Source organism: Leptinotarsa decemlineata, unplaced genomic scaffold (genome assembly GCF_025532065.1).
Source record: "Leptinotarsa decemlineata unplaced genomic scaffold, Ldec_3_MD MMD2_tig00026294_RagTag_RagTag, whole genome shotgun sequence".
Lineage (NCBI taxonomy): Eukaryota > Metazoa > Arthropoda > Insecta > Coleoptera > Chrysomelidae > Leptinotarsa > Leptinotarsa decemlineata.
Window position 1 is genome coordinate 10,444,178 of NW_027412674.1, and position 25,198 is coordinate 10,469,375.

At 36.9% G+C, this 25,198-nt stretch overlaps 1 protein-coding gene across 1 annotated transcript in view; it reads right to left on the reverse strand.

Annotated features, from left to right (window-relative positions):
• Positions 1–879: 879 nt before the first annotated feature.
• Positions 880–25,198, reverse strand: part of LOC111514451 (ATP-binding cassette sub-family G member 5) — a 38,960-nt gene continuing 14,641 nt past the window's right edge. Inside the window, exons 5-11 of the mRNA XM_074180354.1 lie at positions 22,165–22,437; positions 20,091–20,313; positions 14,939–15,056; positions 14,785–14,878; positions 14,586–14,724; positions 10,046–10,231; positions 880–6,011 (exon numbers count right to left, since the gene is read on the reverse strand). Of these exons, the coding sequence (XP_074036455.1) occupies positions 5,618–6,011; positions 10,046–10,231; positions 14,586–14,724; positions 14,785–14,878; positions 14,939–15,056; positions 20,091–20,313; positions 22,165–22,437 (1,427 nt within the window). The 3' untranslated portion in view covers positions 880–5,617. The remainder of the gene's footprint in view (positions 6,012–10,045; positions 10,232–14,585; positions 14,725–14,784; positions 14,879–14,938; positions 15,057–20,090; positions 20,314–22,164; positions 22,438–25,198) is intronic.

Consider the following 25,198-nt stretch of genomic DNA (forward strand, 5'->3'; position numbering starts at 1 on the left):
ATCTTTAGCATTCCCTTTGGGACTAGGCAAAAAATGGATACTATTTCTTGCTTTGGTTATACCATGCTTGGAAGGTAACACCGCTGACCATTTATGGCCATTTTTTCCTTTCAAACTGGTGTTCCTGGGCTGTACTATATATTTAGGTAAAAAAGGGTTATCTACTATATTTATCTCCGAATCGTCACTTCCAGCAGGAAGGGACTGAGTCACGTCGGTTTGAAATTTTTTTTCGACGTTATCACCATTTCCTTCTTCTGAATGTTCTTCTTCCGGAGCTGAAGAGTCTTCAAACTGATTGTATTGCTTGACGTTGGGCTGAGGCTCGGGTAAAAAAATATCTTTATCACTTGAACCTTCTGCTTCGAATTCTAGATGGTCCTCTTCCCAATCACTACCACTATCTTCAAAAGGATCGGGCTCTAATTCTTCACCAACCATTATACGCTCTATTTCGGCCTCTATTTCCTTTTCTGTTAAGGGTTTACGCGCCATCTAACAAAAAAACTATTACCTAAGCATCAGAAAATCAAAAAAAGGACCTTACCTTTCAAAAGGATCAAAAATAGCCTTATTTATCGACGATCAAGTTACAATAAAAATTAACGGAAAGACTGGACTTTTGTAAAATTTACGACGAGCCCGCGAAATATATCACTAAGCGGTGAAAAATACGACAAACGCACGCACCACTGGCTAGCTGTTGACTAATCAGGAAAAGGAAAATATCTAGGAGCTCCCGGCGGTACATAACCCGGAAGTACTCGAACTTTAATGACTTTATGCGCGCCTCGTACATTTTACGAATGTCCAGTATATTAGGGTTAAACTTGAAAGTATGTAGGAATACCCTGTCACGAATTGAGAAAGAAACTCGAGGTATCAACATACATTTATTCTTATATCTAATGTAGTACGACAAATCTCACTTAAACATATATACATTTCAAAAAAAATAAATAAATGACTAAAGTTGAATAGTTTTAGTAAAACATTAAAAATATAACTGGTTGGTATCCACCTTGACAGTGAATTTCCACATACCAGTTTTCAACTATGAAATAAAAATAATATTACAACAATTATTATTTTCTTAGCTCTTAGAGCTTTTACTGTTTGTTAGAACAGGAGAAATCATGAAATGAATGAGAAATACTAAACATACCAATACAAGTTCAAAAACTGATTCTAAATTTCACCTCTCCAGCCCACGATTGTACCAAATTGGATAAATCTAGAGGTTGAAGAATGCGTTGTTCCAATATCGTTTCAGCAAGTTTCAATATGTGCAAATTTCTGATTCAAAATAGTGTTTCAACTTTCTGAAACGCTGACTTTCCTATCTGATCAACGTCAATATTGATATGGAATTGAACACCCACTATGGAATATTGTCTAAGTGTGTCATAAATTTCCCAAATTCACAGTACAAGAAATTTACTTTTGATAGTTTTTTTCAAATACCACAGTAAACTGAGAATTGAGATTATCTCAATACGTATATAATTGAAATTTCGAAATATCCTTCTTGATATGTATTTTGGAAGTGTCATCATTATATAATTTATACAGGGGGTTCCTTAAACACATGCTAATATTTAAGGAGGTAATTCTTAGACTCATTTTAAGAAAGAAACTTCCCATGGACGTATGTCCTAAACGCCTTAACTTTTGAGATACAGGGTGGCAAAGTTTTCAAAAATAATCAGTTTTTTAATAATAACTGAGATAATTTTGTAGACATCTTTGGCATATTTGGTACATATGTTCTATGCCTCAAGGCGCATTTTCTGATGTACACAAATTTGTATTTTTTCAAACAGTGGCATCCCTACGGGTTTCGCATTGAATATTTTTGGGGAAAAAGTACTACGCCAATGCTTTCTTCTCAAAATAAAGTCATTTTTGAAATCTTCATTTATTTTTGAGAAAATTTGATCTCTTGGTATTTCTTTGTCCGACGCATGATTTTCACTCAAAAAAATAAAAATCGACAGAAAGCAAATTAAGAAATTAGATCAATTCTAAAATGAATGAGAATCTGAAAATTGCTTCATAACGCATTATCAATTCCCTAATAATATTTGAAAACATAATCTGCAAAAAAATAAATTTTTCACAAAAACGAGTTTTATTTTATTTTGTGACAGTAAGTCTAAACGAATAGCACAAATTTGTTAATTAGTAATAATACCAAAACTGATTATAAAAATTGTTGGAAGTGGCCACCTGCACTTAGTATGCGCAAGTGGCACATCTTCCAATAACCCAGGTTAGTCTTCTTCGAGAAGAATAAAATATAAATATAAATCCTGCCCATACATTAACCGGAAATTGGTGTTGGAAATGGGTTTCGGTTATTGTATGGGGATTTTCTCCAGCCCACACATGATTGTTATGGAAATTTTTAATGGCATTCCGAGAAAAATTTGCTTCGTCTGTGTCACAAACTGCGGATTTAGTGCAATACTTTGTAGATACCACTGACTGAAGTTCACACGCTGTGGAAAATATCTGGGGAGTAATGCCTGCACTCTTGAAATATGGTATGGGTATAACAAAAAATCAACCAAAATACGCCAAACAATTTGATGACAAATATCCAGAGTTCTAGCGATCTTCCTCGTACTCGTCTCAGGATGTTCCTCAATTTCTTGCAGCACCGCTTCCTCAATTTCAGGAGTTCTTACTACACGAGGTCTACCTTCCGGAGTCCCTTTCTTGAAACTACCAAATTCCCCAAGTCGACGATGAATATTTGAAAAGGTTCGGCTATCTGGTAAGGCACGATTAGGATATCTTTCCTGATAAATGCGCCTGGCTTCTGTTGCATTACAATCGACAAGGCCATATACGTAATGCATTTGCGCCATTTCCGCATTCGTATAATTTACCATATATTTACTGATATTCAGAAAAACAGCGGACCTCCAAAATAACTTCAATAACACTTCAAAATCAATCAAAACGCGCTGTGACAGTTTTTAACACCAACACCTTACTTTAAACCAACATCAATATCAGCTACTGACGTTTGTACATACAGAGAATTCGTTTTTTATTGCTATGATGGGTACATTGTTTTTTCTGCTTTTAATCTTTAAAAGAAATCACATATCGACAAACTCCATATTTCCAAGAGGTGCAGTAAATAAATTCTGCTACACGTCATTTATTCCAGGATAACTAAATTTATGTTTTCAAAAATTATTAAGCGGTGCTGCGTTATGACGTAATTTTAATTGAGAACAGTGCATCTGACAACAAACAAATACCTTTTAGATCCTCAATTATTCTGCAACAAATCTGATCTCTTAGTTTGCTTTCAATCGATGCACGATACCGCATCAAATTTTTAAGGAATTTATCCTTAAGTAAAGCGATTTTCAATTTTTTGCGTCCATGCGTCGGACAAAGAAAACCCAGCAAATCAAATGTGCTCAAAAATATATGGAGATTTTAAAAATAATTTTTAATTCAAGATAAAGCAGTGGCGTAGTATTTTTTTCGCCAAAAATATACATTTCAAAACTCGTACGTACGCCACTGGCAGAGAAAATTAGGAAAATTGTACATCAGAAAATGTGCCTTGAGGCATGGAACATATGTACCAAATATGCCAAAGATGTCTACAAAATTATCTCAGTTATTATTAAAAAACTAATTATTTTTGAAAACTTTGTCACCCTGTGTATCAAAAGTTAAGTCGTTTAGGACATACGTCCATAGGACGTTTTTTCCTCAAAATGGGTCTAAGATATACCTCCTTAAATATTAGCATGTGTTTGAGGAACACCCTGTATATTCCTCATGAACTGTTTGTTTTGACGATCTACTAAATGAAACAGAAATTTTCTGAAGAATTGATTGTACCATTAGAAACAAGCTAACGTTTCGAATGGACCGATTCAAAAAACCAAGGGATCAATCGCTGGACTCAACGGTGAAAGTAGGACCTTGTCTTCCTACATTGTTACTGACACTAACAAATAAAATCCCTGTTTGGGAATGAGTGATACCATTTCAGAAAAATATTTGAATATGTACCCCGTTATAGTTTGCGGCAACTATTAGAACCAAATAAATTCACATTCAAATCCATCCACTTCGAATAACGTCTTCAAGAGAAAAAACAAGAGTTGGGATACAACAGATCTGAACAAACATGATTTTACTAACACGTGGTTGATGAACATCAAATATGATCGCGTATCTCTTGGCGTCGAAATTTATTTTCTACACAAACTGAAGCTGATACATATATGTCTTCCATAAATAAGGGCAGTCTTGTCACGTGAAATAAAAATGAAATAAGAGGATCAATATTTTTGAAGCCGATCCTGAATCTTCCGTGTACACCACGAAGTAGGAATGGGTCAAATAAGGCTAAGACTATGACGAGAAGCGCTCACTGCGCAACCTCTTCTGCAGGCAACCAGTGATGCAATTGAACCGAGGTTTGTATTTAATAAACTACAAAAATACAAATGAATGAGAACACAGAGTCAGATGCTACAAATGCAATACGCATATATACAGAGGGCTCAAAAACTAAAGAAGGCTCAGGATGTGAAGTGTTCTACAGCTCACAAAGCCTAAGGATTAAGTGGGGAATGGGAAAAAATACCAGCGTGGTTCGAATAGAACTGGCTGGTATCTCAATCGCCACAAAAGAAATAATCAGGAAATAAACTTCTGGCAAAACATAACAATCTGCACTGATAGCAGACAAGTCCTATTAGCTTTGGAGAGACAACGTGTTACCGCAGGGCTAGTACTAGAGTGCCACCAAGATTTCGCCATAGCCTTGGTAAATAATAATATTATCCTGAGGTGGATTGAAGGGCACGACAGGAGTAGAGGTAATCGCATTGCCGGCTCTTTAGCAAAAGAAGCGGCTGGACTAAGAATTTTAGGATCCACTGGCTGGGTCCGAAGAAATATCTAGCGATGACCAGATGAAATCAACGCACAACAGTAAGATTTCTGACTGGTCACTGTCAACTGAAGAAACACCTCCATAATATGGGGCTAGTGGTCACACCTCTATGCAGGATGTTTGAACAGGAAGATGAAACTCTCAGGCATGTCCTATGCGAGTGTCCGGAGTTATCGTCAATTAGAGAGTGTGTGTTTGGCGAGTCTTGGCCTACACCTGGCGATATGAAGGATATGTATCCTAGTGACCTGTCCACTTTCCTGGAAAGGACAGGATGGGCAATGACCTAGGAGGACAACTCCTTGGGAGGATGTACAATGGGTCACATGTGGCCTAAGTGCTGTGGGTACATAATGGGTCAGGGTACCATTGGAAGGATAATTGAACTCACTCTCCCTACTCTACAGATACAGAGACGTGATGTGTTTTCGTAGATGTGTTCAGTCAGATGAGTTATTCATAGACGTAATTGAATCTAGAAAAATATGACAAACATTCAACAAAAGACCTCTAGGGCGAGATTATTGAAGGAATGGTTGTGAAAATATTGAAAAAAAGTGATGAATCTATGATACTGCAGTTTTCTAGAACACCAGAACGAGGAGATTACATTCCTTCCAAAAATAATGCACCCCATTCATTGCTCAACCACATACACATCACGACCAATCCATTCTTTTATTCTCTGAACTTTGCCTTCACGAATGCAGGCAAAGGAATGAGGTACATGAACAAATTGAATACGATCATTCCCAATGCAAAAGCAAAAGTGACTCCGATATTGAAATCCTCCTCCAAAATTCCGCTGAAAATGACATCAGTGGGATCCCTGCTATATCTTTCCGTTAAGAAAGCCTGTCCACTTGCATACCTACAGTAAGGATCATTAGCTCCGCTCAGTAGGGATGTTTCTATCAGGTTCATACTTGTGCAGTTGTGCTGTTCGTCATATGGAAGAGCTTGATTCAGAAGAGGGTTTGTGAACACCTTGCGGTTTAGGAAAGCTGATGCATATCGTGTTTGAGTGGCATACGTCAAATAAAACAGCCAGTGTTGTAGACCTTTGATGGATCTGTAAAATCAAAATGATATCAGGATGTAAACATAACTGGCGGTGAACACAGATATAATGCATTGTACGCAGTCAGGTTCAGGAAAAAATTGACAGACATGTCTTTCAAAACAGTTTAGATGGAACTTTAAGTCAATTGAGATTCCTCAGTCGTTCTTTCAAAACTGGTATCGATATACTCATTTATTCCATTGTGGATTTGAAAATTTGTGGATTTGAACTACTAAATCTAAGCCAAGTGTAAAAGATAGACAACACTTGGTTGCAAGAAATGAGTCAAACAAAGCAAGCGGATTCATCATCAGGGGCCAACTGCGATTTCGTGTCATCATTGGAAGATCTTGAGATTACAAGGACTAACTCCCAACTTCGTCACGGGAGCAGCTTTAGCAACCTGCGTGACATCCGGCTGTACCGTACTGACGAAGGCTAAATAGCCAGAAACACGTGTCTGCGGTTTGCCCACCTTCCTATGAGTGCTTTGTCCAATAACCTTTTTCCATTGATAATACCATCTCACTCAATATATATCAATATATATATATATATATATATATATATATATATATATATATATATATATATATATATATATATATATATATAACTAAGAAAAATTAAAACTATTGGATAGTGGGGTATTGTAGCAAGTAAATGAGTACTCTTTTAAGTTAGTCCAAGCTTTCGGAAAATTTTATTTCCATCATCAGGGAAAATCTTATGTGAGGATGGTTACATTGATGTTGAAGAAAAAATGTTGATACATTGGAGAAGATGAAACTTGATATACAATTCTACATTCTTGAGATTATTTTTTATAAAATATTGTTTTTCGTCAGACCCTTATTCACATTATGCGTGACGCATGCGTGACGCATGATTATCAAATTTCTGCCACCGCAGTTATCGGTTGATTGGTCAAACCACCAACACTGATATAAAAACTTGGCAAGTTGACTTGGGTATCACACCAATAGGTGGTTCCACTTATGTTTCGCTTGCGTTCACGCAGCTATTTTTATCAAGTACTTTCTTGGTTTTTCTCATTTTGTTTTCAATCGAGGACCGCCTGCCCGGTACTGACGATGCCCAATAGGTTGAAACAGCTGTCTACCGGTGGCTCTTGAATTGAAATCAATATGGGAATGATCAAACTTCTTTTTGATAAATCGATGAAAAGTCACCATTTCTCTAGTTCATACGTTATATTGAACATTTCCATGACGCCGGGTACATTGTTGTAGAAAACTAGATCACCTTATTGTGTAAAAAAAGAGACAAATTCCCTTTCTCTAAATCGGTAGCATGAAAATGAAACACAGAAGGCTGACATATGTCTTTCTTTAAGTCTAGACATAATTTAGACTCAATTTACCGCTTATACAGGATGTAACTGAATAAGTGTAAAACATTTGAAGAGGTGATTTCTCATCTAAAAAAAGATAGGATCATTCATATAAAGAAACTTCATTGGAGCATCCCTTGTTAAGATACAGCCCCTTGAAGGAGGTACAAAACAATTTTTTTCACAAGCACTGAAAAAGTAACAATATTGAAATTAACCTCACGTTTTGTACTACCAAAAAGACACTTAGCCAGTGATTTATTTGGTTCACCCCATGGTTGTAAGGGGTGGAAAACGCAACTCTTACAATTTATTTCCAATGTAACTTTTTGTCTTATTAATTGTTTACCATTTAAAAATGTATCTCCGATAGACTGTTTCATTCTAAACAAAAAATGTCTCTTGGGTTTTTTGCCCAAAATGAACCAGTTCGTAGCAAAAAATTATTTTACGAACAGCTACAGAGATACATCGTCATAAATGCCATTTATTGTTATTTTGTAGTTAGTACCTGCATTAAACGATTAAAGGGTAATAAACAGAAATAATTCAATAATAACAAAACACACAACATGTAGAAATCATAGTAAATGTTCATTATGTCTACTTTCAGACATTACGCATGCGTCTAGACGTCGGCGTATTGGGCCACGTATTCGCTCAAATATTCCTGGATCCTCTCTGAATACCCTGCACGCATCGATGATGCGTTTTCTCAAGTCCTCTACATCGCGAACAGGAGTACGATAAACCAAATGCCCCCAAATAGAGAAATTGAAAGGATTGAGATCCGGGGATCGAGCGGGCCAGTTCTGTGGTCATTCGACAAAAGAGCGCAGGATTGTGATCGCCATCGAGAAGTACGAACACCACAGCTTGAGGAAGCAGTACTTAATTTGATTGAAGAACAACCCACTACCAGTACTAGAAAGATTGCTTTCCAGCTAAATGTTGATCATATGACGGTATTTCGAATTTTAAAGGAACAACTCTTATACCCTTACCATCTGCAACGAGTACCATGGCACTGTCACCATGAGACTTTACGAACCGTCTTGAATTTTGCAATTGGATGCTGGAAATGATTAGAAGAAATTGTGACTTTCTGAAGACGATAGAATTCACAGACGAATGTAGTGTTTCTCGGGACAAGATTATTAATTTCCATAATTACCACATATGGTCTGATGAAAACCCTCACGCTATTGTTGAAACCCACCATCAAGAACAGTTTCTCTCAACGTGTGGCTCGGAGTTATTGGGGATGATTCAATTGGGCCTCATTTTCTACCCCCTCGATTAAATGGTGATGAAGTTCTTTTGGGCGTCAGAAGGGATATGTTTTTTATGCATGATGAAGCTTCCGCCCATTTTAGTCAAGTAGCACGTCAGCATATAACTGAAACATATGCAAATCAGTGGATAGGTCGAGGAAAACCACATAAATGGCCCGCTAGATCCCCGGATCTCAATCCTCTCAATTTCTCTATTTCGGGCCATTTACAGGGTTCCCTACTCCTGTTCGCGATGTAGAGGACTCAAGAAACCGCATCATCAATGCATGCAGGGTAATCAGAGAGACTCCAGGAATATTTGAGTGAATACGTGGCTCAATGCGCCGATGTCTAGACGCATGCGTAATATCTGAGATAGACATATTGAACATTTGCTATGATTTCTACATGTGTGTTTTTTGTTCATTAATAAATTAGTTTTGTTTATTATTCTTCAATCGTTTAATGCAGGTACAAAATAACAATAAATCCAGTTCGCATTTATGACGATGTGTCTCTGTAGTTGTTCGTAAAATATCTTTTTGCTGGGTTTATTTTGGGCAAAAAACCCAAGAGACATTTTTTGTTTAGAATGAAACAGGCTATCGGAAATAAATTTTTAAATGGTAAACAAATAATAAGACAAAAAGTTACATTGGAAATAAATTTTAGGGGTTGCGTTTTCTACCCCTCACAACCATGGGGTGAATCAAATAAATTACTGGCCAAATGTCTTTTTGGTAGTACGAAACGTCAGGTTAATTTCCATATTGTAACTTTTTCAGTGCTTGTGAAAAAAATTGTTATACAAATTTTATGTACTCCCTTTAAGGGGATGTATCTTAACAAGGAATGATCCAATGAAATTTCTTTATATGAAAGATCCCATCTTTTTTTCGATGAGGAATCACCTCCTTGAATGTTTTACACTTATTCAGTTGCACCCTGTATAATAAAGAAACATCGAACCCATACCGAACCTAAAAACCCACGTTATCTATAGGTGATAAAATTTTTATACTGTGTTTTCCGTAATAGTACATCCCAGACCTGTGTTATTTTCGACCAACAAACTATACGTGCTAAAAGGTTAAAACTGTAAATATATATTCGAGACGAGTGTACCAACATAAATAATCCGAAAATAAATATTACTGATTTTTTCCTTTTGAAGATGATCGCTTGGTTATCAAAACACGTGTCGTGGTATTAAAATAACGGTTTGATGTTGGAAAAAAACTTCACTAATATTTATTATTTCACCAAAGGTTCCAAACAGTGCATCCCAAATTCGAAAATGAATAATTGAACGTACGTAGCCTGCGAAATTTAAACATTCACCTTATTTTCAAAAGACCTCGTTCAGGAAATCGAATATTGACAATATTTAAAACACCAAACACACAATTACTCACCTCAAAATACCACTGCCAAGTGTTATACATATTCCGGTGATATAAATGCTGGTGATTGCTGCAGTGAGATCACTCTTGACTGTCATCATAATGGCCATTGTTTGCTGTTCCGAGAAAATATAACACGCCCATAGAGTGAGACTGAAGTAAATGTATTCGCTAAGCGGATTGAAATTGGCAATTAATCTGAAACATGACAAATTGGTCATTGATAACTCGTTACACTGAACAAAGGGAGATTTCAATATCATTTATTACAGTCCACTGGGACATTTCTTTGGAATCGATTCATATAATTTCATTTGTTAGAATTCAATTCTGTCAACGGAAGATATCGTTCCTGAATAACGGAACAACAATCTACTTATGGAGATACTTATGGAGAGTTGTCGTTCGTATAAGGGCGAAATCTGATTAACGCAAAAACAGTTTTTTTTAAAGATACATATAATTTCATTAGGGCTTTGCAACAGAAAAAGGTGGAACACCAGAAAATCGTTTCATTGAATTTTAGATACTTTGAAAAAATAATGCTTTTTATTTTCCTTTACTGAAATCAGAAATGTTCATAAAGGGGTTAGGTTAGGTTAGTTCCAGAGTGAATGGATCTACTGGACCCTCCACCGCAACCCGCAAGAGTTGCGAGTACGGTTCTACCGAACTCTTAAAACCTGATTCGGTCCTCAGCGGGGCAGGCTCAAAGTCTGTGCTTTGCTGTTTTCATTTCCCGAACAGATGAAATGGTTTCATATAACACCGATCAACCTCGAGAATCCAGTTAATTTCTTGATTTTCAACGTTCCGTTGAAGATTATTATCATCAGAAAATCATAAATCGAATGAATTTTCACGTTCTGTCGACCAAACTCAACCTTATAGGTACAGAGTACTCATGACTACTCTTCATGAGAAATGATGACAGAAGAAAGATGACCTGAGGAAAGCGAACGTCATGCGCTTTGAAAAGCCAAGGTCTCCAATGTTATTGAAGAAGACTCCATGCATTGGCTCATCCTTGTGTTTCCGCAGAAGTGAGGTGATTTCAGCGGCTTTTATATCTGATATTTTTGCTGAACGGGTTCCAACTCGGTGACAGAGTTGTAGTCAACTCGTTCAGAGTCGAAAACTCTACCGAGTTCATCAGCTGCTCGGGCAGCTGCCCTAAGGAGAAATGCTCCAATTCTTGCTTTCTCATGGTCACGGACCATGCAGAGAAAAAGATCCGAACTCCTGACGACTTTACAGGCTGTATCCAGTACCATTCTGTCATGTAGACACTCCAAACTCAAAAGTCCACGGCCTCCTTGTTGTCGGGGGAAGTACAACCGTGGACGACCGGACGATTCGAGATGCAAACTCCTATAGAGATGCATCATTTTTCGGGTCTTAACGTCGAATTGATACAGCTCCTCACGAGTCCACTTCACTACTCCAAACGAGTAGAGTAAGATTGGAACGGCAAGCATATTTGTTGCAGCAACTTTGTTCTTGGCCGACAGTTCCGATGACCAGATCTGTCGAAGTTTGTGCTGATACTTGCCGCGGAGAGAGTTTTTCACCGCAGTTACCTCTTGTGAGAGCCGCTGTTCCACCCCGAGGTAAGTATACGTCTCTCCGGCATCCAGATGGTGTAGGATGCTTCCTTCTACGAGCTGCACATCCTCTCCATAGTCCCCGCATCGTCCTCTTTTGAGATGAACCATTGCACATTTGTCTATCCCAAATTTCATACCAATAGCATGCGTGTATTCTTCCACCACCCTCAAGGACTGATGGAGATCCTTCTCTCCAGAGGCATAAAGTTCAAGATCATCCATATAAAACAGATGGGTGACCTTGTGCCTCCGGTTTCCGGGGGTGCCACAGTTATACCCTCGAGTATTTCTGAGCGCAACGGATAATGGCAATAGTGAGATGCAGGATAGAAGGGGACTGAGGGAATCACCCTTAAATACACCCCTTCTGAAAGTGACCCACCCTGTTTGGACTCTTTCTTGACCAGATGTTATGGTGAAGCGAGTTCGCCAAAGTGGTATCAGTTGTTCAATGCATCTCACTATGTTGTCGGGTAGCGCAAGGCATCTGAGCAAATGCAAGATGAGCTCATGCGAAATTGTATCAAATGCTTTACGGTAGTCGATCCAGGCCATAGAGAGGTTACGCTTATATTGTATCGAGTCCTGTGTCACACATCTATCGATGAGCAGGTTCTCTTTACATCCAGCGACTCCTCTCTTCGACCCTCTCTGCTCATATATCCGTTCGAACACTCGGTCAACTGCGGTGAGTATTCGTGTGTATAAGATGCTTGTAAACAACTTATAACACGAATTCAAGCATGTTATCGGTCTGTAATTTTTAGAAATCGACAAATATCCGCTTTTAGAGATAAGAACGGTCCGCCCCTCGATGGACCGTTATTATTATGTTACAAATATATCATATACATTGATTATCACATAATCATTATTATTCAATAATATTAATATGGAAAGTACAATTAGAACAACCGCTGATATCAATACATTGCGATGTTAAAGAGCCCAGTAGCCTTTTTATAAAAAAAAGAATGATCGGTGTAACCCTCAGCTACTGTCGTAGACTTCCATCCTCCGTCCTTCTTAATATCCGTTATTTTTGCCTTTGATTCTGTTAGCAACATTTACCTGAATATTCCTTTCGGTTCCGGGAGGTTGAGAAACTCAGCAACGGTAGAGGGCATTTTTTCCAAACGTGTTTAGATCAACTGGGTTGGCACTGCATTTATAATTTGAGTATTTTAGAAAATAATGTTGATCATTGATAATAGAAGGGCGTAATGCAACGAATTTATTGAAATAGTCAATGATTTTCCAACAATGCTTCTGTATTTGTGAATTTAGAGAATTAATTAGTTATCCATTAATTTAATATTAATATTAATAAATGACGAAGCTTTTCACGCCAGCAGACTCCATATATCCCGAAAATACTAGCGACTTTTTTCATGAAATATTTTTCATCTGGTGCCTCATTTACAAAACTCTGGACTTGTCTGAAGTGTTTTTGATTTTTTGGGCCTATATCTTTAATTTTTCCGCTTTGTGAAATATTTGCATGTATTTGCTGATTTTCAACGAGCGCAATCGACTTCATCATTGAAAACTTGCTCCACAAAGTTGACGAGTTCCATATTTTTTATTTATCTTCTAGATAGGCTAAGAAGACGGTTCCGCTGAAATGTCCTTTGACTTTTTTACGTCTATACTAGCAAGAAGAACATTAGAATAAGCGATGTCGCACTGCTGAGCCGATTTTTTTTGCTAACAATTCAATTGAAGCTCTTTTTGCAGCCTCTTCAATATTGTCAAGGACACACAATTCCTCACTATTGCTCTTCACTATGCAAGACATTGAACACCAGCAAAATCTTCAAATGTAACTTTAAATAAAACCCATGAGCTGTAAACAATACTGTTTGTTGGTAACCAGGTGATTTGGTATCACCTGACACGGCCACTTCACAGCATATGCGATAACATGAAAATAGTTAACCCACAAGCGATGTCAAAATGTGTTTTTATGAAAATATAGAATTTATTGCGAAAGAAAGTTTTTGGCTTTCTACTACTCCATCTTGATACAAAAAAAGGATGAAGGAATCTCCCAAAGAAAGGAAGGAAGTAATCAATTTGAAAATAAGTAACTCTATACATGGATGTGTAGATCATGGTAACAAATTGCACTTACATGGAACACTGTCACCCCCACTGGTATACACCGATGTTTCGCCTTAAGACACTTGCCCCAAGGCTCTACAGTACCAAATTGGATAACATTATAGAAAATACACACAATTCATTCATGAATTACGATTTTTAATGTTACGGAATAAGCTTGATCTGCTTATGTCATCGATGACATCGTAATGACGACATTCATTCACCTATTTGATTTAATCCCAGCCAAGAGGAATTTTATTTGAATTGAAGAGGTTATATTTTTGGGAGTAATTGATTTTTGGTAAATTTTTTGAAATACAAACTGAATAGAGAAAAGTATCTTCTGTATAATTAAAAATTCATATAGAAGTATTTGTTTCGGAAAAATTTTTTTTCTTTCGTGTAATTCAATGTTTATATGAAAGTAGCTGTTTCAGGAGGACATTCTTTGTTTGTATCTGAAAGTTACTTCTTTGCATGATCAACACATTCATGTATAGAGTTACTCATTTTCGAATCGATTAGTTCCTTCCTTTCTTTGAAAGATTTCCTCATCCTTTTTTTGTATCAAGATGGAGTAGTAAAAAGCCAAAAAACTTTTTTTCCCAGAAATTAATCACTCCCAAAAATATAACCCCTTCAATTCATAGAATTTATCTATTTTATCGTGAAAACACGACAGTTGTACAAAAAACTTTGTATGATATTTGTGTTGAAAGTAAGTTTCATGTTGTTCCTAAAATTGCTCAACTCGCTACGCTCGTTTCGCAAACTTTTTCACTCACGAAATACAACCTTATTTTCAACACTCAAATCATAAATAGCTATCATGGACTTACGGATATATGATTGCAGTCGCTGCGATGGTCGAAACAAATGAAAATGGTATTGAAACCAGATTATATGTTAACAAAAATAATGTTCCTCCATAAAGACCTTCTTGGGATTCTTGAAAATATCTCGTCCGATATATGGGATCTGCAAAACCATTGAATTGAATTGAACAAATCCACTCAGTCGACATTTTACTATACTTACACATGAAAACCGTATTCATGATTCCTATGAAATAAACTCCACACAAGCAATTCAGAATGAGTCCACTCCTAGTTATGAAGGTGTGTTGAAAATCCTGAAATTATTTCACAGTAAACGAATTTGAATTCAATGTATATCTGACGATATTAATTACTTTCATTTCTCTATAGAAAATCCATAAGAAAAAGAAAAATAACGGTAAGAAGAACAGTCTGAGAAACAACTGTCGAAACCCTGCCTTCTTGAAATTCAGGGTAGCCGAGAGAAGCCTCCTGAAAAAATTAAACTATTGAGCATGTGTGAATCATTTTCATAATTTATGCAATATAGCAAGTGTCCTAAGAATATTCATTATATATTATAATATATTATAATATATATCCAGCAATGGATACAGTTACTTTCAAGTCCAAGTTAGTTTACTGATTTTAAAACGATATTTTGGTGTTACCATGTTTTTTCAGATCTGTGTCTGAAAAGTTATTAGAAATATAAATTACAAATAATTCATGAAAAAAAAATAACCTCAAAGGTGCGAATTCGTTCTCTTCTGTTCATAAAAAAGAGCATATGTCTTTCCACTCACAAGCTATTTTGGAGAAATTGGGGACAGGTGTAAATCGAACAGTATATGGGTGTCTGCAATATGCTGTGTAATGCCCGTTGTAAGTAGTTCCATGGTGATTCGAAAGGGCATATTGATCAGAACGAAAAGGAGGCATATTGTCTGCTGAATAATTACTCATTTCTAATGCTTCTAAAGAGAAGTCAATGGCAACGTTTAATTTGTCTCTGAACCTTCCCGTTGAAGAGAATATTTTCAAATGAATTATGTACTGAAGTAAAAGGAAACGTATGGATTGTTAGGGACTTTGTCCATTCACATTCCTTTCCTTGTACCTCGAAGACGTTGGTTTTTCATCTCCATCTAAAGTTTTCGCTTTTGTGAAGGAATCCAACCATTGTGACAAACTCAATTAGCCAATACTTTGAGGTATGGTGAGAGACAAATTTCAAAAATTACCAAGAGTTAGTGATGAGTGTCCAAAGTGCACTTCATAGTGTAATTCAATTGACCAACAAAATTGTCTACAATCTCAGAGTTGTACATCATCAATTATCTCAGCCAGGACTTGTGCTTTTTCGCTGTCGCGCAAGTTTTCGTCAATCTCTGTTACGGTTTCAAAATCACTACCTCAATTATTAAAATATAACAAAAATAATTCATTTCGTAATACAATTCATGATGACCCTGTATATGCCAGGAATATAAAACGAGTCTTCTTATCTTTGCTTGAATCGGCAGATTCACCAAGTTTATTTATAAAATATCGTTTCTTTTTTCTGTGTTTTATGACATATCATGTCACTTCGACATTTCGAAACTTCAGAAAGAAAACGTCTCTTCCTTCTTTTTTCGGTTTTGGACCAGACACGGGAAGAACATCGCAAATTTGCGGATTTTAAAGAAAGTTTCAAAGTATTTCTGAATCGAAAACTGATTGATTATCTCAAAGGAGATAATCAATTATCTACTGTCGTAGGATTTATGTAGGAATTTATGTAGGAATATGTAGGAAAATTTCAAATTGAAGTTTACCTTGTGGAAGAACTCGGACATCTCAAAAGGCCACACTCCATCTCAGGTTTCATACGACCTTCTTGCTTGTAAGAAATTATGTCAAGACATGTATGAATTTTTAGTCCTTCATTTTCTATTTGCATATTCGTTGCTAACTGATAACGCCCTTAAAATCTCCCCAACTTTGAGAATAGCGGTTGGCGAATCTCCACTTCTTGGACTCCTAGATGACTCGCCACTATTGGTAGTGACATAAAAGCGGATGATCGTATGCCTCATGTCTCAAAGGTAATATTGTTCCTTTTTATCGTTCATTTGGGTCTGAACGCGACGCATTGGCATTACAGGAATAGCACTACCAAAACTGTCAGCGTTACCCACATCACCTAGATATAAGGTACTTTTACTTAGTTTAGTGTGTTGTAATTGAAATTTTGAAACCTTTGCTACCTTTAAACAACTGTAAACCGATGGAATGCATACTTGAAGGTAGATAATTTAATCGTCGAATTAGACAACAAGAAAATCATTGTGACAAAATCCTTCATCCTAATATAATTTATTTTTCCTTGTGAAGAAATCAAATTTTGTAGATTTGTCACGGAAGTTAAAACTGACAATCTTCGTTACAATTTTTTTACCTTCTATTATTGCTGAAAAAATAACTGGCTTTCTTTATATTTGCCAACGCTCTCTTCTCCATAACTTTCATCAATAAAAGATTCGCAAATTGATTTACTCCTTTCTTCTTTCTTCATACCCACTCCCGTCTCCACTGTTGAAAAGCTGATAGGGCATTTGTGGAGGTAATATCTCTTCGTCAAACATCGTAGAAAATCCTGGGCGGCTTAATGTGTTCAACCCACGAATCGAGGGGCAAATCTTTGAATATGACTTTCGAAGTAGAATGTGTTTATTTCCTCATCAAATAAGTCTTCAGACCACAACTTCAATGTTTGATAAACATTGGATTACACTGTTCATTGAACAGGTGTTTCTCAACCCACCATCTAATGTTGTGCCTATTGATACTATGTTCGCCATTGCTGCCTTCTTCCGAAAAAACACGGATGCCGTGATTCTCCCAATCATTTTAGCAGCGGGATGAAAAATTCAAAATTGAACAGCTTGAAACTGAATTGGTTAGATGTAAGGCAGATATATGGGGAAAAATCAAATTTTCAGAACTTGTTCATATTTCTCTGTATCCTCTGCTGGGAACTTATAAAAAATATCACCAAAAATATGGAAGGTTGAATGAGAAATCAATCTCTCAATATGACCAGGGTATAAATATTGTTTGGAAAAAGCGGAGTGAAGGAAAACTCCATTCAGTGAATGTGACGAAGGAAATGGAAATGTGGAATGTGGAATGGAAAAACAGAAGCTGAGTTACTACGCTTCATAGCTAAACTTTATTAAAAATAATGAAATTATAAAACAACAATAAAAATTAATTGGCGCTCTGGGGCGACTCCATTGATCAGTGCTGTGCTGCAGATCTTGATCTGCCAATGTCCTCTCTTTCATGAAACAAAATGTAGAGTGCCTCCAGAGGCTCCAAGAAATTGAATACATCGCCAGAACACTTCGTGACACAACTATCGTCAAATTTAAACCAGTCCGTTTCGTTTTTGACCAAAGCGTAATAATAACCAGATTCAACGCCAGAACGACAGTGAACAATGACCGATGAAAATTATAATAGTAGTCTGCTAGATTGAAGTGTTCACCTATTTCAAACCTTCGTAAGAGTTTGGTGCCTGCGTCAGAAGTTGAGTCCCGTCTAAAGATCATCAGTGTTATTATTAGATTTACTGGTTTGGCACATGTTTGGCAATACAGTCGATCAACACCCGTTAAAATTTCCATTTTCAGATGATTTAACATTGAGCTCTGCACCGACTGGTTATCAATCATATTAGGAAACGCTAGTTGAAGTTCCAGAAATTCACATACGTTTTAACTAACTCTTGAATATTTAGAGCAAAGTAAATAGGTGAGGATTTTGTCAGCAGAAGATTTACAAACAAAAGACGAGTTAGACTGTACGGAATCATTCAATCCAGAGCGGTCAGGAGTTTTGATTCTGCTATTTTTTTTGCTCACGAAGAGTATACAACAAGAACCCCAAGAATTTGGAACAATTCTCTGATTATCCTAATGCGTATCCAGTGAACTTCAGAGACTCCAGGAAATCGGTTGGAGGGAAAGATGATACATTCTTACGAAACTGCATCTGCATGAACAGGTGTTTGAGTTTGGTGAATAAGTAGGAAACATTCTCGTTCTCGTTCATCTTCAAAACCTCGTTCTGAAAATTCTTTGTCATGAACAACACTTGTAAAATGCTACTCATGTAGCAAGTGTTTCCTAAATTATCCAATCCAATTTTGTTCTCAAGATTTTCAGGAAAACTTTCTACTGATTCGTAAGAAAAAACATGTCTCACATAATCTACAGAAAACCATTTCTCAAGCTGCAATCGATCCTTCCGTGATGAAGGGTTTCGTATAGAGATCGATTCGGCTCTTGCTTCATGATTTTTTGGATCATACAGGTGGTACACTTTTTTTTTCCGTTTCTTCAGTCAACCTTATGCCAATTCCATTGACTAAATTAGGAGATAAGGGGTCAAATACACCGAAAGTTTCTACTGCCACATGATAAAATATGGAGTTATTTCGGTACTGTTGCTGTTTTGTTTTCTCATCAGTTATGGCAGCCACACCTGCATTTTTGGACGGTCAAACTAAATGAGATGGAGCCAATGTGTCCGCACATGTAGAATCTCAAACAACAGCTTTGCTACATTTCCAGGAAACAAGGGTCATCCATCAGGACGTTTACCATCATCGCGGCTAGTACCTAGTGGTTCTAGGATTGAAGGTATCCCGGCTGATATCAAAGCGCTTTTTATGATATCGTTGGCTTGGTGATGGAAAACGTCATTTACCTCACTACCACAAATATATTTATGAGGGGTACAAATATATCTATACCTGATTTGAGTCCAATCGCTATCCTGAAAATACCATTATCTAATTGTGTTTTCGAAAAAGCAACAGGTGATTCGTTTAATCAAGCTCCGAATTATTTAATATTGAAGGCTTTGAGAGAGAAGCTTTGTCAGAGGAAGATTACAAAGATGAAGTGATGAAATCCGAAACAATATCTAGTCGAGTTTCGTCCAATGTTCTCTGAAGTGACTTGAGATCCATAGGCATATGACTTTTGGTTTGACAACACCAAATAGATAGGCCTCTGATGACTGAACCTTCTATTAGATTGTTGAAGGAGACTGAAAGTATCATTTCTATCAACTGTGATACGTTGTTGATGAAAAACATGAATGCTAGTAAAGCCAGTGATGATGCTGAGCGCTCCGCGATTCACAGGCGATGTTGCTCTGTTTCCCTTACGAAGATGAGTGGACATAAAAGTGAACCCAGTTCATGAACCACGTTCTCTTGCAAAAATCTGTTGCATGGTGAAGTGAAGACATAGAATATTGAAATTCACTTTTTTTCAGATTGCTGCTTTCATTGAAAACAAAAACGTTTATTTTACAGTCACTTACCACTCACGAACCATATGACAGGACGCAGAGTCATATCAACGCTACTGCATAGCTTTCAACAGACCTCTGAAGACACGACCCGAACTAATTTGAAAAGGTACAACTGAAATATTAGGTTCAATGGAGTAATCGATAATCACTTACAGATAAATATTCCATCCGGTTGGAAAAGACCCAGGCTTTCCAAGGAGTATTGGAACTTTGTTGCTATGTATTCCATGTTCCGAAGTATGGTTGGGACCAGTCATTGTCGAAGTCTTTCTGAAAATGCCACCTTCAATTTTGAATTTTTCCACAAGTGCTGATATTTGGTGATTACTTTCCATGAACCTTTCCCTTGACCTTCGATCCACAGTGGAAAGACAAACTGCAAAGAAAAAGTTTCCGTTCAATAATGTTGCGATTGAGTGATGAGAAGAAACTGTTTGAAGATGATTAGTAGAAGGTTAAAGAGAAACTATAATAAGTGGGTCGCTAGCGACCCCATGGGCAGTAATGGGTTAATATACTTACACCTTTTTTATTTCTACATACGAAGAATCAGTAACTTTAATATATTTTATATTTATACTTTATATAAAACAACGATAAAAATAAAAACAACAATAAAAATCAATTTGCGCTCCGCCATTGATTCCAGTGGCGCATTCGCTTTTTCAGCTGCAGGAAAACCCGGAAAAATCTGCAGCACCACATTATCTGAAGATCTTGATCTACCAATGTCCTCTCTCTTATAAAACAAAAAATGTAGGATGTCTCCAGAGGCTCCAATAGATTCAATACATCGCCAGAACACTTCATGACACGACTATCGTCAAACTCAAACCAGTCCGCTTCGTCTTTGACCAAGGCGTAATAATGACCAAATTTAACACCAGAACCATAGTGAACAATGACTGCATGAATATTATCATAATGGTCTGCTAGATTGAAATGTTCATCTATTTCGAACCTTCCAAAGAGTTTCTTGCTTCCGTCAGAGGTTGAGTCTTGTTTGAAGATCATCAGTGTTATTTTCAGATTGATTGGTGCCTCAGCTGTACTTGTTTCCTTATAACAGTCAGTTAGTTTGGCGCATGTTTGACAATACAGTCGATCATCACCTATTAAAAATTACATTTTCAGATGATTTAACAATAAGCTTTGCAAGGACTGGTTATTAGTCTCATTAGGAAACGCTAGATGAAGTTCCAGAAATTCACATTAGTTTTCGCTACCTCTTGAAGATTTACTACAAAGTAAACCAGTGAGGATTTTTCCAGCAAAAGATTAACAAACACAAAACGAGACGGACTGTACGGAATCATTCAATCCAGAGCGGTCAGGAGTATTGATTTTGCTATTGCTTTGCTCACGAAGAGTATTCAACAAGAACCCCAAGAGAGAAATATGATACATTCTTACGAAACTGCAGCTGCATGAACAGGTTTTTGAGTTTGATGAATGAGTAGGAAATATTCCCGTTCTCGTTCATCATTAAAACCTCGTTCTTGAAATGCTATTCATGTAGCAAATGTTTCCTAAATCATCCAATCCAATTTTCTTCTCTAGATTTTTCAGGACAACTCTCTACTGATTCGTAAGGAAGAACACGTTTCACAGAATCTCCATAAAAACCATTTCTCGAGCTGCGATCGATCCTTCCAAGTAAAAAAGGGTTTCGTAGTATTTGTAATAATTGTTTGTGATGTGGATGTGATAGTTTTATACACATCCAGAGATATTTAATCATTCTTGTCATTTCATATGTATATACATTTCCTTATATCATTTCTCTATTTGAATCTATTGACGTTTTCCTTTTTCCTATTTGCATTATCATGCTGTTGATGTGCAAAGTAATTTGTAAAAATAAAGACATTATTATTATCATTATCATTATTATTATGTTAGAGGTAGTAAGCGGACTAAGTGGATTAAACTAACAATGATTGATTAATGTATAAGTTTGAAAATGCCCCTATAGGACGAAACTGCATTAATGGTAGTTACAAATAAAGGTGGTAAAAAACATAGAAAGTTTCAATTCTCTTTCCTTCATCATGATTTCCTACCACGTAGTAACGGCTACATCCATCAATTTATTGATTCATATGTATTAGCTATGGGAAATATAGACCTATATTATTACTATTACTATTTCAAGAGTATATCGAAACCGCCATAGCCATATCTCATTTCTCGTACAGACAAAAATAAACAAAAATGAAATACTCACGATAATACATAAGAGGATTCTCTAGTTGCGGGCAGGGAAACCCGATAGCGTTGAAATACTCCAGCATTTGCCTTGTACCACCGGTGTAAACGACATCGCCGAGGCATAAGTATAGAACCCGTTCCAAAAATGGAAATACATCCGATCGGGGTTTCTCCATTGTAAGAATGATTGCAGTGCCGTATTTCTTCGCGGCGTTCGATAAAATAGACACGACCAAGTAGGTGTTTAATGGATCCAAGTCCCATGTTGGTTCATCTAACAATAAAACCACTGAAAAGAAGTGATAAGAGTCATTTTCCATTATTGGTTAGATTTCTCGGCAGATTGGAATATTCTTTGAATAACCATCATTGAATGAGTACTTCATATAGGAAAAAGAATCAGATTCAAGTAGATGCAAGGAACAAACAAAATATGATGTTATACATACAGTGCCTTCATTTCAAAACTTTCCACCGCTGGTACTTCGTTTAGCAGGAAGAATTTGCCGTAGGCAAAAAATACGTCAATTTAAATATCGAGAGGAAAGTTCAAAACCAGTGCCAGTGGTATTTTAGGTTTAACCCACTTACCCCTAGCTACCCCCACTTAATAATTTTATCAGTTCAAAATCTGTTTTTCCGTTAATCAGCTGTCGCCCCCATACGAAGGACAACTCTCAGAAGTTGAGAAACTTGTGCGAGCTAAGGAATAACGAGGTTTCACCTTTTAACGTGTGATTCCTAACACGGAATCACACGTTGTAACACATTATTTTAAAGGTCTTAAAAATCCTCACTCAATCCCGTTTAGAAGACTGAAAGTTTTTGATCCGTTCTCGTAAAATAGGACAAAAAGAAAATTAATTACTATAAAAAATGAAATAATAGCTATTGCAATTAAATAAATATACCTTACTTTATTAGGTGTTCAAAATGTTCACCATTGGTAGCTAAGCAAACGTACAATCTATTCTCGAATTCCTGTCGGACTTTTGTTAATGTTTCGTTATTAATTTTCTGCATGTGTCAGTAGTCCTGTGTCTTAGACTTTAAATGTCCTGCGGGGGAGTCACGTATACCATTGTCTTCAAATAACCCCAAATAACCCCAGAGAAAGAAATCCAATGGCGTTGAATCAGGAGATCTCGCCGGCCATTCCAGAGCGCCCTTCTGCCAAACCATTTGTCAGGATACCGTTGATCGAGCCACTGCAATGCGTAGTGTGGCGGTGCGCCGTCCTGTTGAAAATGTAAATTTTGTTCATCCAAGAGCGGGTTGTCTTCTTCATCAAGTTGGCGTTCTAGGACTGTGTTATGAGTGGATCGATTACACTTTCCAATAAGTTCAAATACAATTGACCAGTTGAATTTTCTTTAAAAAAAAATAAGGCCAATTATTTCGTTTCACAGAACTCCAGCCCAGACGTTTATTTTTTGTGGATATTGCGTATGATCCTCTCGAAGCAAGTGTGGATTTTCATTATCCCAGTATATACAGTTATGCTAATTCACATAGCCATTAAGAAATAAAGTTGATTTACCACTGAAGCAAATATTTTTTATTAAATTCGGGTCATTTTGAATCCTCGCAGTCATTTTTTCACAAAATTCAATCCTCCTATCATAGTCATCCTCACTGAGTTGCTGAAGAATACTCATTTTGTGAGGAAATAACTTGTTTATTTTTAAAACTATGTGTATAGAACCAACTGAAATATTTACTAACTCAGCGACTTTCGAAATTGAAGTAGTAGACTCATCAGCGAATTGGCCTGAAATCTCAATATGTGTGGCTTCCCTAAGAACTCTCGGCTGCTTTACTGCTTTGTTGCACACAGAACCGGTCTCTTCAAATTTTTGAACAAGGTCTCGAACATATCGGTGACTCACATTTTGGCCTGCATGTGTTTCATTAAAAACCCGGGCTGTCCTACGAACACACTTATCTTCAGCACCATAAATAAAATTATTTTCAGTTCTTTCTTGTAAAGTGTACACCATTACGATTTGTATTACTGTCAGTGCAACTGACACCACTTGACAAACAGTTAAAAATCAGGAATAACAAATTTTTTCACCGTTTAATTGTAACTGACGCCAAGAAGCAATGGTGTGCCCTTATCTCACTTTCAGTTAAAGCAAAAAACTCTCTGTAAACATATCGTTATTGATTCACTGGTAGCGGTTCCATAAATTTTTGCATTTTCATTTTCTTTTTTCCCTTTTTTACAGAACGGATCAACCAATTTCAGTTTTCTAAACGGGGTTGAGTGAGGGTTTTTAAGATCTTTAAAATGATGTGTTACAAGATAGGGGGTGCCATGTAAAATTATTAAGTGGGAGTAGCTAGGGGTAAGCGGGTTAAAACTACTATGGGTGGGAATTTTTGAAATGAAGGCATTATATACAGAAACGAATAATGACATCGATGGAAAATTGTTGTTTCAAAAGTTTTGCTCGTTTTCATGAGTCCACTTTGAACTGTAATATATCAATGAGTATCCACTCAATTCAATCGAAATGGGCGCCATTTGAATCACTGTTTTTTGCTAACGTAACACAAGTTGTTTTATTCCGTCAGCATGAACATTGGTTGCTCAGGATTTGATGGAGTCGAAGGAAGCCGTATTTGCCAGGGCCTGGTTGACGAAGGTTTTATCAGTGAGAAAGTTATCGAAGTGCTCGGAAAGATGGTTTTCGGTTGGCGAGAGGTCTAGGGAGAACGGTGGATGGCGCAGAACTTTGACTCTCGTTTCGTTTGATTTTCGGACGGTGATTTATGGAACATGCCGACAGGAGTTGTCCTGAAGCAGGATGGGACCACTTTGTTGACCAGTTCCGGCTGCTGCTGATGCAATTTTCAGTACATTTCATCGATTTGCCCATAATAGGACTCCGCTGTGATAGTCTGGCCCGGATTCAGGAAGTTGTAGTGGATCACAGCAGTATCTGACCACCATACAGTAACCATGGTTTTTTTGGTGGGTTTTCGCTTAGGTATCGAAAATGCATTGGTGACTCATTGATGTTGAACTACTGTCTTGAACGTCT